Source organism: Formica exsecta, unplaced genomic scaffold, assembly GCF_003651465.1.
Source record: "Formica exsecta isolate Colony F162 unplaced genomic scaffold, ASM365146v1 scaffold122, whole genome shotgun sequence".
NCBI lineage: Eukaryota > Metazoa > Arthropoda > Insecta > Hymenoptera > Formicidae > Formica > Formica exsecta.
Genome location: NW_021848556.1, coordinates 3,682,890 through 3,700,013, shown reverse-complemented (window position 1 = coordinate 3,700,013; position 17,124 = coordinate 3,682,890). Strand labels below are relative to the sequence as shown.

General features: G+C 33.2%; 2 protein-coding genes across 2 annotated transcripts in view; both read left to right on the top strand.

Annotated features, from left to right (window-relative positions):
* The first annotated feature begins 547 nt into the window (after nt 1–547).
* Nucleotides 548–3,952, top strand: LOC115245554 (fatty acyl-CoA reductase wat-like). The gene is made up of 7 exons (XM_029823925.1): nt 548–1,365; nt 1,617–1,689; nt 1,770–1,915; nt 2,034–2,336; nt 3,069–3,353; nt 3,434–3,691; nt 3,771–3,952. Exons 1-7 carry the CDS (start codon nt 1,196–1,198, stop codon nt 3,865–3,867), a joined length of 1,332 nt encoding a protein of 443 aa, XP_029679785.1. The 5' UTR covers nt 548–1,195; the 3' UTR covers nt 3,868–3,952.
* A 7,428-nt stretch (nt 3,953–11,380) lies between these two features.
* The window catches only part of LOC115244634 (Krueppel-like factor 3), a 329,364-nt gene continuing 323,620 nt past the window's right edge, over nt 11,381–17,124 (top strand). Inside the window, exon 1 of the mRNA XM_029822446.1 lies at nt 11,381–13,289. The gene's annotated coding sequence lies outside the window, so the exon portion shown is untranslated. The remainder of the gene's footprint in view (nt 13,290–17,124) is intronic.

Genomic DNA, 17,124 nt, shown 5'->3' with positions numbered 1-17,124 from the left:
GAGATAAAGAAAAATTTTTCATAAATTTTTCAAACTTATATTAATTCCTAGATTTTTAATTCTTTTTACTAAAAAAGCTATTAATTTCTTGGTATTTTTGTTAAGACAAAAATCAAAACTGAAAAATGTTTATAGATAATAAAAAAAAGTAATAAAAATATAATAACATTTTTTTCATATACAAGACTTGCCCGAATTTTGCTATATATATATATTAGAAACTTAATGTATAATAATTACCACATATTATATATACAAACAAAGAAAAAGAGAAAAATAATAAATCAATAATAATCAATACATAAAAGAAAACTATATGCAATATTGTATTTTATTTTATTTTATTAAATTATTTTGCTAATAATTTATATTTTAAATGTGTAAAAAATACTAAATACCATGTTATGTGAATGTGAAAGATACGCTATTATATATCAACAAACATTACAGTACATTAACTTCGAGATCAGAATAGATTTCTATTTAATATTACATTATGCAATATAAAATTCAAACAAAATACTTTCTATTTAAAAGAATGTATATTTAAAACGTTATTTAGCATATTTTTTTTTTACCAAAAAAATATCACCTGATCTTTTTATAAAATGACGTGACCTATTCATGGATTTGCGATATTATGTAACAGATTGATGTTGAAGCAATTTATAAATTTACATAATTCAATGGAAATGTAAAAAAATTGCGCATTTGTAATTCCGTTTAGCCATTATAAAAACTGGTAAAATCAAAAAATTGCGTTTGGTTGGTAAAAAAATTATGGTCCAGGATCCCCTTAAAGAATTAATGTTCCCCTTCTTTTTGCCTTTCAATTTCTGCCTATTTATACTCTCGCATTTTCTCATCTTATGGTCAGTAGAAACGCAATTGTCGTCAAGTTTACCACGAGATCGTCTCTGTTACTTTATTGTAATAACTAGTTAACATTCATCGATTCTTTGCATGACTATATCTCAAAGAGAAGCATTCTAGATATATCTTAAGGAAACATTCTAGAAGAAGCATTCCTATACATTGCAAAAATTAAAAATAATAGAAAACTCATCAGTTCGTTAAATTAGTGATCAAGTATCGTGTCAATTATTGGAAATTGTTGGTTTTTATTCCGACTTCATAAGAGTTGCAAAGAGAATTGCGAAAATTGATAAAAACTCTTGCTACATAGAGCAATAAGATGGCGCAAAAAAGAAATTACGTTGAGGATATGTTGAATATGTCGGATTCTCCGACAAAGGATGCTAGCGATTATCAAAGTGAAATCCCTCAATTCTTCGCGGGTTGTAAAGTTTTTCTAACAGGTGCTTCAGGTTTCCTCGGTATACTTCTATTAGAAAAGTTATTGCGGTAAGTACTTTTTTTTTATATGGAAATCTTCAGTGCAATGTACAAATAATGTGCAAAATAATTTATTAAGACATCAACGTAATATGAAATAGATTTCGAGTTGGGCATTTCAATAATACTTTCTTATAATGGATAACGCATTATTAGAATTACACACACATAATCTCTATCGCTAAATTATACTGTAATATTTTATTTTAAAAAAAAAACTCGACCTACAAACGAATTTTTCCAAAATATAAGTTTTTTAGTGATAGAACTCTTTTATATATATATATAATGTTAAATATAATATTCCTCGCGAAAGAAATGCCAGATTTTAAGGTATATAAAAAATTCATGTTATTCGAGATTTATTTTTATGATTGCAAAAACGCAACTTTGATTACACAATTACTTTTCAGGCTTTTATATATATATCTACCGCAGTTTCTCATTGCATATACGACTTTATTGAAGAAAAGTTTTATCCTTCACCTATTGAAACGAATAAAATTTTAACATTACTCGATATTTTGAACGATGAACAGTTGGAAAAATTAACGCCGACGTAAGTGCCTTTCCAGAAAAAATAAAAATTTAAAAAAGTTAAATCCATTTCATTGATATAAGAATGCAATAAATATTTTTTTATAATCTTTATCTTTCATTGATGTATGTATGTGCAGATTAATAGATAAATGGCCGAATACATACACCTTTACAAAAGCAATTGCTGAAGATGCTGTGCGGCAATACAGTACTGGAATTCCGGCCTGCATCGTACGCCCATCAGTTATAATATCAACGGCAAAGGAGCCAATGCCTGGATGGATTAACAATGTATACGGAGCGGCAGGCGTAGTTATGAGTGTTGCTATGGGTTTATTACGTACTTTGCATTGCCCACCTGAAAATGTAGCAGAATTAGTGCCCGCCGATTATGTCATTTCTCACTGCATCGTTGCAAGTTGGGACCTCGCCAAAAGAAAGTAAGTTTATATTACCAAAAGTAGTTTTTTTTAGATACTCTTTACGTGTAAAAATAATTTATATTATATATATATTTGAATCTTGCTATGTGTGTGTATGTGTGTGTACGTGTATGTATATATATATATATATATATGATCTGTTGTACGCTTTAGTGTCCTATTTTTTGTTATACAGTAAAATATTAATAAAAATTGTACAATAAAAAAGTTAGAGAAAAAGAAAAAGAAAGAGAGAGAGATAAAGAAAAATTTTTCATAAATTTTTCAAACTTGTATTAATCCCTAGATTTTTAATTCTTTTTAATGAAAAAGCTAGTAATTCCTTGGTATTTTTGTTAAGACAAAAATTAAAACTGAAAAATATTTATAGATAATGAAAAAAAGTAATAAAAATATAATAACGTTTTTTTCATATACAAGACGCCCGAATTTTGCTATATATATATATTTGATTAAAAGAATTAAAAATCTAGAAATTAATATAAGTTTAAAAAATTTATGCGATTTCTCTTTTTCTCTCTCTCTCTCTCTCTCTCTCTCTCTCTCTCTCTCTCTCTCTCTCTCTCTCTTTCTCCTCCCTCTCCCTGCTGTCTCTCTTTCTTTTTCTCTTTCTCTAACTTTTTTATTTTATAATCTTTGTTAATATTTTACTGTATAACAAGAAATAGGACACTAAAGCGCACAGCAGTTCATAATTTTATTACCTGTAATATATATTTTTCGTTAAAGAAATGATCTACTCAGTATCGAAAACGCGAATCCGGAGATACAAGAAACCAAAAGAGTGCCGATTTACAACTATGTATCAACATGTCAAAATCCCCTCACTTGGGAGAGATTTCTGAATTTGAATAAGGTTTACGGCATGCAAGTAGTAAGCACGCACGTTATTTGGTATATGCTCCTGCTGCTAAACAAATACAAATTCGTACATGAAGTCTGCGTAATATTGTTACATAAAATACCTGCTGTTATATGTGATATTCTGTTGTTCCTTAGCGGACGAAAACCTATGTAAGAAAAAAAAAATTTCATCGATTTCATCTACATATAATGAAGAATTCTCGCAAAAATACAGATTTTACAATTTACAGGCTACGAAAAGCATATGTGAAGATAGACAAATTTTACTCCGTGATATCGTACTTTTTATCACAACAATGGCGGTTCCGTAACGACGCTGTTATAAACCTCTGGGAACGCATGAATCCAGCTGATCGCGAGATTTTCAACTTTAACATAGATGATCTAGACTGGGAATCACATCTTAAACATATGATTCCTGGTATGCGCGTATACTTAATGAACGATCCACTGGATACTATAGAAAAAGGACGAGAGAAATATAGGAAGTGAGTATTGCTTCTGCGTGAATTTTTATTGTAGTTTTCATCTCGCAAACGTATGTATAATGAATTTTCTTTTTTCCAGGCTAAAATTTGCTCATTATACACTAATAACCGTTTTTTCAATTTTGCTAATATGGGGTATTCTAAGCTTAATATTTCGCATAATATCATTATTTTGATTTATAAAAATTTCATTTTTGTTATGTTGGAGTTTTAATGGCAAAAATAAATTACGATAATAAAAGAAATAAAATGGTAAACAAATAGATGTTTGTTTTTACGTTTTTTACATTGACCTTACATTCTGCATTCTCTGAAAAAAAAAATCATTGACGCATATTCCTTTTATACTCTTGCGTGTGTAATCGCTAATTATATACCTGAGAGAAACCTTCATCTTGTTTTTCATTACAGTTTAAAATGTAGATTTACACACTGAATATTTAACAAACCAAAAGAAGTTTTATAAGAATGTATGTAAACTTTTAATAAACTTTTAAATAAAAAGTTAAGCTATTATTTTATTAAACATTATTAATACTATTTAATTGTAATAATTTTTCTCTTTCAATTCCTTCATATCGTACTCGATATCATATTGATTGCTATAACTTTGTATTTTTTTTATTATTTATACACATGTGTTAATACTGATTGCTTATCTAGAAACTTAATGTATAATAATTACCACATATTATATATACAAACAAAAAAAAAGAGAAAAATAATAAATCAATAATAATCAACACATAAAAGAAAACTATATGCAGTATTGTATTTTATTTTATTTTATTAAATTATTTTGCTATAATTTATATTTTAAATGTGTAAAAAATACTAAATACCATGTTATGTGAATGTGAAAGATACGCTATTATATATCAACAAACATTACAGTACATTAACTTCGAGATCAGAATAGATTTCTGTTTAATATTACATTATGCAATATAAAATTCAAACAAAACACTCCCCATTTAAAAGAATGTATATTTATAACGTTATTTAGCATATTTTTTTATTACCAAAAAAATATCATTTGATCTTTTTCTAAAATGACGTAATCTATTCATGGATTTGCGATATTATCTAACAGATTGATGTTGAAGCATTATACAAATTTAAATAATTCAATGGAAATGTAAAAAAATTGCGTATTATGGTACGCATACTATATTCTGAATAACAATTACGGTGTTTCTCTCTTTTTCATATGTTTCTCTTTAAAAAATTTGCACTTAATGATTTAAAATCAAAAATAATCGGAAACAATCGAATATATTATACAATACTAATACATATAATAGATTAATGAAACATTTTAACTTTCTACGAAGTTTGGCATTTTTCATATATCAGCGTTAATTATTTATTTTGTAATATTTATACATATATACAGAAAATTATGTTATTTTTTAAATATTATATATAAAAGAGAGAATATATATGTAATATCAAAATAATACATATATTTCTGGATTTTGGATTTCATACATATATTAATTTGTATGATATGTGTGTTTTTATAGCGTTAAGGAAGGTATGTTCAGAATCATAATAAATAAAATTTGCGATATAATTTTACGAATATTATAGAAGCATTTTTTATGTTTTGACATAGTTTGATTAGATTGACCCTTGTCATTATAATAATACCAAAGCATCTTTAAACTATTTTTATTTAAAAAAAACGAAATCATTCATGCAAAATATAATTTTTTTTATGTAAAAATTTTCAAGTCATTGCCTTTTTTAGTACGCTTTCATTAAAAATAACCTCTTACAATTCGTTTTTTTTTTTGGTATAATATTTCAATAAAACATGCGAGATGTGATATCGGAGATGAGAATCTCATTAGCTTCGGAAAATATTATTACCATAATTGTTACCGCTGAATCATCATTTATGTCATAATGAATTTATGCTACGCAAATGCCGTTCTTACGATAGCTTTACAATCTACAACACATTACGTCATGTTGCAATATGCACGATTAATAATACATTATGGCATAATATAATGTAAAACTATCGTTGTAATGTTTTGTGGAAAAATAAGCAATGTTCAAATTATATCTACGTACAGATAAGATAACTTTAGTAATATATCCTTTTTCCTTAAATATTCTTTTTCTTGCATTTAAAACGTGTATGTGTACGTTTGAGAAAATTTTTTTAAATAAGTGTGATTTTTATATATCAAGCTGGTACAGTAGCGCTCACTGCATCTATTTTAGAGCCGGTGAAACTACATGACCAGATTGACTCTTCAATCTGCCACGGGAAAACGGCCGGTTGATACATGTCCGTGCTAGATCCATAATTGTGGGTCAAAAATGCGGAGAAATATAATGGATTTATTAATGGATCTTATTAGCTGCATGTAATGTTTTGTCATTTTAATATATACTAGGAACAACGATAATAAGTTATTATTGAAATATTTTTGCGTATATGCGCATGTAATATGAAATTTATTTTCTTAATAATTTTCTTCCTAGTTTTTAAATATAATGTATAGAAGATATTTAAAATAAATTGCTTTCACTTTATTCTTATTCTTGGAACAAAAGAGATATCAAGTATTTTAAGCAATATCAAATTATGGTTTTAATTTATATAATTTCTTATTATTAATTAATTTTTTATTTATTATTATTTTATATATTATTTAATTATTTGGAAATAAGCACATAACAATAGATACGCTTCGCTTAACGCTATTTTCGCTTAAAAAATAAGATTCTGTGCCCACTATTAATTAAATTATTCCCATTTATCATCATGTTTCATCTACAATTTCTATTGTTGCAAAATAAAATCGATTAAGAGCATTTATATCGGAACAGAATTATAACACTAAATTACAACCTCATTTCTGAATATCATCCTTAATTTGCAAATAATAAAGATAGATGGGAAATTATAGGCATCAATGATCATTTTATTAATTAGTTAAGATTAAATAGCATTAACATATTGAAGATAAATGCAATTAGCTTTTAGCATGCGATTAAATAAACTCTCGATATGCAACAGATAAATCATTATTACATTTATATATGAGAAAAAATATTGTATTTAGAAAATTTTAGTAATAAAATTTCTAGTCTAAAAATTTTACTAGACAAGACATTTTAACGACGGTTAATTACGCGATATTTATTATTAATAATCGACATACAATTATAAAGCTTAATCAGTTTTATATAATGTAAATAATTGCGATTGAAAGAGTCGTTAATAAAGTTATCAATCGTCTTTTAATTGTAGAAGAAAGTACTTGCACTATTAGCGCATTTTGCGTAGACTTTCAAAGAAAACATTCAAGACGCGAAAAGATAGAGCTCCGATGTAAATCAATTAAATTAAATTATAAGATAAATAGCAATTTAAAATTTGCGAACAAACGCGATGAATAAATAAATCGAGGATATTCATAATATTCGATTACGATGTATAATTTCTATAATAATCGAAGCCCACAACACATGCATGCACGCGCAATATAATTACTTATTATTCAAATACAGGAGTTTAGCAAGTTGTCTTCCGAGTGCATTATTTGCCATTTAGCGATACAAGGTATGAATGACAGTGCATGCTATGGTTAATAAGAGAACGCCTGATTAACAATAAAATATAAAAATCTGAAACTAAAAATAATATTGTTATATATAAAGGGCAATGTATATATTTTTTATAAAGGGCAATGTATATATTTTAGTGATATATAAACAAAATAATGCCAATTGACAATGTGCAATATACCTACCGCTAATAAATTACCGACCATTCATAATGATTATTAGCAATGTTGATTAATATATGTTAGCAATGTTAAGAACGATTCAAGCTATAAAGTTGTAAAACCTGAATATTTGGAATTATTTTGCTCCAAAAATCAAAATTGATTTGTAATAATAAGATCGACGCATGTAGAAAAAAAATATTAAGAAATTTTTTAAAACAAGATATTCAAATATTTAAAAAATATACTATTCTAACTTTCGCATGTTACTACGATATAATAACCTCAATAAGCGTCATTTGTTTTATATAATTTAAATGAAACTATATATATATGATCTGTTGTACGCTTTAGTGTCCTATTTTTTGTTATACAGTAAAATATTAATAAAAATTGTACAATAAAAAAGTTAGAGAAAAAGAAAAAGAATCACATAATTGAGGGTTTGAATTAATAATATATTCGGTCTTTATGAACCTATAATTATTAAGATAACGATAAAAAAATTAGTTGATAATTAACAATGGCAGGATTAAAATATTTATTATTTGATAAGCAGCGCTATAGTGTAGATGCCTTTTTATACTACTATTTGCTGGCAGGTAGGAATTATGTAGTCTTCTGAGCAGATATAGATGGCAGCATGAGAATAAAATTCACTTTTCTTACTATAATACTCTTTGAAAAAACTCCCACAAATTGTATATAATATTTTATAATATTGTTTTATAAATATTGCATTTGTTCATGTTTTTACTAACATAGATAATTAAACATTTGTAAGTTTTCGTTATGCAACTATTATGGATGCGTTTCGATATTCACTGCCAGTACTGAAAATCTATAGTTTAATTCACGTACATTATAAATTTTTAGTACTGGCAGTGGCAGTGAATATCGAAACGCAGCCTATGTATGATATTGTATAGATTTAAAAATATTACTGTTTCCATATTTTTTATTATATACTCCTTATTTTTTATCATATAATCTAAATTTCAAGAGTACACAGAAATATTTAATTCCTAAACATGGACAAATAATGACATATATTTCATACTAAAAATTGATTGTTGCTTTTTACTTATCAATTCTAATTCCTAATCACAGTAGCAAACAACAAATTTATTCATATATATTCACTGTCATATAAAATTTGTAACAGAATATTAACAAAGAGGTAAGAGAACAGCCAAAATTAAATATTTATGATATTTATATTTTTTTTTACCATATATCCAAAAATATATCCATCAGTATCTAAAAACGGAACAGCGTGTCGATTCGATGCTCGGAGAAAATCTTACATTTGATGAATAAGAAATCACGTGTGCATTCGTGAAAGACCTATTAAAGTTTTCACAAATTATTATCAAGTCATTTAGCGTTGGCATGCTACGCGAGTCACACATGATGTTTCATTTAATTTTATGCCGATCGACATAGTTCTCGTATCATCACGTGCAAATAAGACTGGGATTCGTGACAGTAATGAAAAAATTCCCTCACTTAGTTATTATATTCAATCCATTCGCGAATTGATGTGTCACGATCGCACATTTGCATTTCACTCCGAGCGGTCCTCTCTCGCGCATAATTCATTAACCGTTAATTTATGAACATTCTCACGCATTTAATGGATTCATGCTTCGTTGCAAGAATGTTGTTCTGCAAGAAACAAATGCTGGGATTTCAATTCATAATGATATTTTGGATTTCTGGGGGCCACAATTCTCGAAACTTGGCGTCTGCTAGATTTTTGATAAACTTGAACTTGATAAACGTGATATTTTCAAATCTTTGAATTCTAGATGTACGTGATTTTTATATAATTTATATATGATTATTTTGATTGTATACATTTTGATGATTATAATATTTAAATAATAATATCGCGAATTGAGAAGCATAAAATCGAGAAAATTATCTGATGCATCTGTATGCAAGCATAGGCAAGAAAGAATTAAGGCCGCGCGATGACTAACAATACAATACATATTTCTCGCGAAAGAGGACAAGAGAGGAATGGAATACGGCGATATTCAGTCGGTCATACTTAGTTTCTCGGTACGGCAATTATCGGAGATAGTTTCCTAAAGTATTTTTCGGATCACGAGGAGATACAATTCGCACGTGGGCGTCTTTGTCTTCGGCTGGCAACGGCGCAGCGTCCGTTTCTCAAAGGCGTGGCCATTGATTCGTCTACATCTCGGTCACACATCGTGTAGAAAAAGAAAAGAAATCCCGGATTGATCTCACTCTGAAGTATTCGAATAGCAACACCCACATCCGCGGCCTGCGGCCATTCATCGGCAGATTCTCTGTCCCGCGATCGACGATTCTCTCTGTTCGACCTCTCGCGTTGCTTTGTATAATCGTCTTTATGTTCCAAGCGGTATATATCATGTACTCACGGCGAGTTTCACCAACGTTGTTTAACGTGAACAATGATTTAACCAGATCTTCTCTGTCCTTTTATCTTTATATTACGATCCGAGAGAGGAAATCGACTAATTGTAAGCTGCGACTTGATCTAACTCGTCTGTCACTTGTGAATGTACTTTTTTTTGGTTGGTATTATGTAAACATAATTTTATATTATTCGGTTTAATTTTGATGTAGTGTATTACAGGTGATTACATCACCTCACACGATTTAAATAAAAATGGGAAAGAAAACGTCACATATGTCACGGAAAATCACGTTATCGTATCGCGTTTACTTTTCTCTCTAAATCATTAACGAAAGAAAAGCAATAAATCAAGGCAATGTTTAATCACCTACATTCAAAAGAATTTTAATTGAAAAGTTTGGACTTCTTAGCTAACAAATTCGCGCCGGCTATGGAAACTTTTATAGAACAGTTGCCAAGAGAGAGAGGCAAGTAAAATCACATAGTGATGCTTTTGTAAAGATGCCGCAATGCGTCTAAAAATCTCTATTAAATGAATATAATACTTACATTTTTCGTAAGATATTTCGTATGATAACAGATCAACGATTTAAAAATCGATTTGAATGATTTAATAAATTCTTCATTATAATCTTTATTTTTTTTTTGTTCTATAAAAAAGTTATATTCTCGATATCTCTTTTCATTTTTACATTATCGACATTAACGACATTATCAAAAGCTTCATGCTCGACATGAATTAATATATGAGTCGCACATAGAAATTTTCATCTTAAATTTAAATTAATATTCATAATTTACATAATATTAGAACATATTTATAACATTTATAAAATTTTAAAGTCTATCAAATCCGGAAAAGAGCAAAGCAAAATGAATTATTTCTTCTATATTTTTAATCTCCATTTATTCATGTTTTGATTTTAATAAATTTCATCATATTATTTTATTCCTATACTAGAAACACTGATTAGTATTCCATATTTTTTAGTATTATAAATCATACAATAAATGCTAATTATTGTCATTATTATTAATCAAATCAAGAAGTTTTAATTTAGTTTGTATGTTTAGATACATTTATTTTTATCCTACACAGATATTAATTAAATTACATATTAATATATAATATAAGAAATTGAATTGATCCAACTTAGTGTTAACTGAGATATTAAATACAACTGATCCTGAATACTGACAAAAAGATGAAGAGTTAATTGACTTTTTCTTTTTCCCTTCTCCCTTCCCCCTTATTTCCGTCGCGTTCTTCGAAAAGTAGTTGATTCCAATAAATATTTCTCTTAATCGATTGCCCATTCTTCTATCGCAAGGATACCATTAAGTCGGTCCCCGTCATCACGATTACTCTGGTCGGCGCGCGGAGGCTGCGAGCGAGCGAGCGTGCCAGCCAGCCAGCCGGAGTCGAGGATGGAGAACCAACCGACGACTCGAGAAGGCAGTGCACGCCCGGCTGCCAACACGAACGGATGGTCTACGTTGTCGCTCGCGCCATCACCACGCTCGCCTCGTGATTTTCCTTCCTGTCACGCTCGACCGTTGCTCGCCGTTTTCAAGCCGTGTGATGAGTCGCGCTTAGGTGCTTAGAGAGAGAGAGGCCAGTTTATAACAACATCGTCTCTTTGTCTTTCCTACTCCTTTTCTTTCTGCCGTTCTCTTTTTATTTGTGTCTGTCAGTCTGCCCTCTTGTCGTTTTCTATCTTACTCTATTGTCTGACGCGCTACCCTCCGCTGGTTTTAAAAGAAAAGAAAGAAAGAAAGAAAGAAAACTATGTGAAAAATCTTTGTATGACGCGTGTTATCTTCGTCGCGCAGGTTGATGGACATCCAGCGCACGAAGCGTCTGTTAACGTGCGTGCGCACATACGAGAGATCGCTACTCGACACTACGGCGGTGTCGCACGTGCGCGATATACATATTGGGAAGCTGCGCGTCGCGGGCATGCGCGCATACGTGCACGCGTACGTGCGTAGATTCGGCGTGCAACGTGCGCACGGATAACGAACGAGCGTGCGAATCTACGAAATGAATCGCCGCCTGTGCAATCCCGTTGACGGAGCAGCCGGAATCATCAATCGCTGACGTTGCCGAGTTACCATAGCAGCGCGCGTGGCGATCAGCTGATCGCTCGGCACCGAGCGAGCAGAGCCCGCCCGCCCGTTCGTCGGCGGTAGTCGGCCACCAGCGGCTCCGTTCGCGCGTCATCGTCGCACGTCGTCGCACATCGTCGCCCGTCGCCCACCCGTCGTGTCACCCCGTGCCGTCCCGTATACGGCAGGCAGTACGGGCGCGCCGACGACGGTCAGAGGACGGTTTTTCGGTGTGTATTTACCGTCGGCTCGCACGACACACGCGCGCGTGTGCCCGTAATGCCGGCAATTCGCGATAAACGTGCGTCCGCGGATCAACGATCGTCGGCGATACGAGTCGTCAGTCGCGACGAGACGATCCGTCGGTGATCAGTGGTGCGATGACGACAGCATCGGCGTGAACGTTACCGCAGAAAGTCCCGGCGGCAGCAAGAACCCATCGAGCGTCCGCGACATTTTCGCGCGCATCACACGCCCACGGAGAAGAGCCCATCTCCGACGACGGAGAACGACAGTGCTTGACGATCGTCGTCGTCCGTGCAAGCTCGTCCGCGACGAATCATCGAGCATCGTCCGTGAGTTTTCGCGAACCGTATTATCCTCGTCGGTCGCAGGTTTCGATCTTGACTGTACATAATCGCGCACGAGCCGAACGTCGACGAGCGTGTGCGTAGCACCAGGAGCAATGTGATCCGTGGCTCAAAACATAGTGCCGGACGCGCGAATATTCGTGAGTTTCTCGCAGCATCTCGTCGTATTATTTGAAACGCAACGGAACAAGCGCGTGCCGCCACGGTAAGCTCGTCGAGCGAGCGCCACTTGTCGATTTCGCAATCGGACAAGCTCGCTTGAAAATTTTCAAGCTCGCGCCCTCTCTTCCTCCCTCCTTCCTCCTCCCCCCTCCCGCCCCACCCATAACGCCGTGAAGTTGCGCTGGCGTCGAGATTGAAGATTTTTCGACGCAGTTTCGACGGATCGTTCGGCGATACGGGATGCCGTTCGGACTTCGGCCCGTGCCGGAGATTTCTCGCGGAAATTCGAACTAAACTACTGTCCGATATATCGTCGGCTCGACAGCGAGCGTGATTACGCACTGTCTGTGACAATCGTGTTCATTGTGCCTCGCGCGAGCTAATCGCGGAAGGATTCTCGGGACTCGACTCGTGATCGAGTGCGTGTGTGTCGGTTTTCGGTCGGATTTCGTGCGCGCGTCGAACGGTTTCATGGAAAAAGTGGAGAGAGTCTGTGATAGGCACCGCTCGGATTAAACGAGGAGGTGCCAGAGGCTGTAGCAGGTTCCGGGAAGCAGTTCCACGAGATAATTCTGGTGAGTAACGTACGTGTGAATTTAAGTACCACTTGTTACAGGAGGAGGCTTAACATGGCGTATATTTCTCGATCGTACAAGTTCAGAGCGTGTCACTGTTTACAAACATGGCGCGACACGAATATTTCGTAAATATATATATATATATATATATATATGTGTGTACGTTAGTACTCCCGAATTCGCGGAAAGCGAGCACATAATATGCTAGCTATAATTTCTTCTTATCTCAGAATTCGGAGTCGATTTCAGTTGGCATGTTTCAAGATATTATTCCCGAATTATAAAGCGTGAGAAAATGAAAAGCTCTTTGTCGTTTAAATTTTAGAAACGCAAATAAATAGTAGCATTATTTGTTGGTTAATTTAATGTATAAATTTTAGAATGAAATTTTATTTTGAGAGATTTTAATATATTAATTATTAATATTATATAATGTTTTTTATATCCGCAATATAAAATATATCCATGGTAAAATTGTAACAATAATTATCGGGATTCGTTATGCACAAATCTGTTATCTTTATACCGAGAGAGTAAAGATATTCCGAAGTGGACACTCAACCATGCGTGTTACTGCGTGTATTAATTTGTCGGAATGACTTATACGAGAGCGATAATTGCAGGCGCAGTTCGCAATGCAAATTATTTTATATATTGCGAGAGAGCAAATATATTAATAACATATATACACAATGTAATTGAAAGCTTGAGAGCCAGAAATAACCATCAAGTATCGTTTTTATGAGATTAGTTATGGGAGAAGTGATTATTATTTTTTATACACACAAATATATATAGATAAAATACAGAATACGTAATGCGTTACGATAGAAATAATATTTTTTTTTTTTTCGTGTTATTTATGTATATCTATGAATAGCAATATGGAATATTTTGCATAGGGAGTCGGGCAATAAAGATATAATCCTCTCTCTCTCTCTCTCTCCTCTCTCTCTCTCTCTCTCTCTCTCTCTCTCTCTCTCTCTCTCTCTCTCTCTCTCTCTCTCTCTCTCTCTCTCTCTCTCTCTCTCTCTCTCTCTCTCTCTCTCTCTCTCTCTCTCTCTCTCTCTCTCTCTCTCTCTCTCTCTCTCTCTCTCTCTCTCTCTCTCTCTCTCTCTCTCTCTCTCTCTCTCTCTCTCTCTCTCTCTCTCTCTCTCTCTCTCTCTCTCTCTCTCTCTCTCTCTCGATATTTTCGCTAATAAAAAATCGATTTCAAATTTAACGAAAAATGCTACGTATTCACGTAGTCGTTAATATTCTGTGATATCCAACACATTATTCTTTCAAAAAACGTGTATTTATTAAGCGCTTGACTATTTACGATTATGGAAATCCGATACCACCGCGGATTAGGGGGCTTCCGTACTCGAAGAAATAACGAACTAACCTATGGGTACATCGAATAGAATACGAGTCGTCGTCGGTCAGTCGTCGCAGAGTCGACGAACCTCTATCGATCTTTACCTTCTATCTACGTTCATCCTCCCCCGCTTGTTCACCGTGCAATAGGAATGCCAGTCATTCGTCGTTTCTATTGTGTCGTTGCTCGTCAAATTTTGCGCTTCGTGACCTTCGGGAACGAGAAATGATCATTTCGTCTATTTTTATATATTCTCGGTTATGTCGTGCTCCGTTACGTGACTTATGAATATTAACGCAAGGAGAAGATTAATCCTGTGACTTTTAATCGGATTTGAAAAATTTTAACTATCTACATACGACAAGGAAATTTACAACGATAAATAAAGTTAACAGATAAGCACTAAGAAAAATCTCTTTTAATATTTGTATTACGTATTAAATTATCTCTCAATATCGATATATATATATATATAAAATCAGATTTTGATAACTTAATACAAATATTAAGAGACTTTCCTCAGTGCTTTTTTCGTGTTAATTTTATTTACTGCCATAAATTTCCTTGCAGTACGTAGATAGTTAAAATTTTTCAAATCCGATTAAAAGTAACAGGATTAATAATAATAAATATATAATATATTTCTCGAGAAAGGAGGAAAGAAGAAAAAAAGAGAGAGGAACGATGAGAGAAAATGCGCGAAGGTCGCGATAAGCGGTGAAAAAGGCAGCGTGCATATGAAACAAATATTGATAGCGTATGCCACTAATAGTGTGATCGATATTAAACGAATGCCGCCCGCATAGTGCAAGTACATTCGCACGCGCGATAAGCGGTTGGCAATAAGTGCCGATGTGCGATCGCAGTAACTATTTTCCGCCACGAAACGCCGATATCTTTCTCGTGTTGTTGTATATAATCCTTCTTCTCACTATTCAAAGGCTGAATGTGCACTCGAGAATTTTGCTCCATCCGGATAGTACAAATTCCTAACGCGCTCGCGATTCAAAATCATTGCTCAATCTTGCTTGTATCGGGATTCGTTATGCACAAATCTGTTATCTTTATACCGAGAGAGTAAAGATATTCCGAAGTGGACACTCAACCATGCGTGTTACTGCGTGTATTAATTTGTCGGAATGACTTATACGAGAGCGATAATTGCAGGCGCAGTTCGCAATGCAAATTATTTTATATATTGCGAGAGAGCAAATATATTAATAACATATATACACAATGTAATTGAAAGCTTGAGAGCCAGAAATAACCATCAAGTATCGTTTTTATGAGATTAGTCTCTCTCTCTCTCTCTCTCTCTCTTTCTTTCTCTTTCTTTTTCTCTATTTTTACAATAAAATAATTATACATACCTAGATATAAAAAGATAAAGATAATATAAATATATTTAAAAAATAAATTCTTTTCAAGTGAATTATCGTGATATTTTTGAGGAATTAATGTAAAAATTTTTACGACGCAATTATGTATGAAAACAGCGTCTTCGCATAAAGCATTCGAGAATTCCGGGCTCGCCACTGGTGAGGATAAACGCTTAGTTGTCGCGAGGGTGGTCCGTACATAGTGACGTAAAGCTTCGCGTGTCTACGTATATATGTGCATGTGCATGCACAGAGCGCGTCTTAATTTGCGGTCGCACGTTCCTGATTCGGTTTACTCGCGGCGATGCAACCCGGCGAATAACGTTTTCTCGCAGTCGCGTCGTAAGCCATGCGGATTGAGGGACAAAGAGAAAGAGGAGAAACGCAGTGTTATTAGTCGCTCGCAGTTATTTCATTTGCGATTCCTTCGGCGGTACACGCGGCTTCGGGTGTAGTAATTGTCAGATTTACGAGGGACTCGCCACCGAGAGACGACCTGACAAGAGCCCCGGCGACAAAACCTCGTCGAAGCGTGTCCGGAAAGTTATAACCCACGAGAAGTACTGTTAATCGCCTAACGTGAGAATCCCGCGGCATCAAAGATAGTTTAGTGCCTGCTTTCTATCTCTCTTTCTCAGCTCCTCCTTTTTCTCTCTTCTTTTCCTTTCTCTTATTTTATCTAATCGGAAATCGGCGCGATATCGACGCCGGCGCGTTGCATCCATATCTTATTATTAGTGAGATTGCACATCTCAGTTCTCTCCATTCTAGGGCATACAATTATTTTGTCTCCCCCGTTAATTCTTCACAGTTCTTAAATTTTGGATTGCGATCTTCATTAAGTTTCTAACATCTCGGCGATCTTTTTTTTTTTTTTTTTTTTTTTTTTTTTTTTTTTTCCGAGTAACTCGTTAAATATGAATTTTTGCTATTTTTTATTTGGATTCTATAAATTCAGCTAGATTACAAGACGGTATTAAATTTTAAAACTTTATACATTATTTTCGTATTGTATTAAATAAATATCTTTTGTATTTTAATTCGAAATTCAACATTAGCTTGGCAGAATCATTATTTTTATTATATATATATA

Excerpts from the sequence above, each read along its gene's own strand:
- LOC115245554 (XM_029823925.1), top strand. The coding sequence starts at position 1,196 with ATGGCGCAAAAAAGAAATTACGTTGAGGATATGTTGAATATGTCGGAT. Across the intron at positions 1,916-2,033 it reads TTGGAAAAATTAACGCCGAC|ATTAATAGATAAATGGCCGA; the intron begins GTAAGTGCCTTT and ends ATGTATGTGCAG. Across the intron at positions 3,354-3,433 it reads CTTAGCGGACGAAAACCTAT|GCTACGAAAAGCATATGTGA; the intron begins GTAAGAAAAAAA and ends TACAATTTACAG.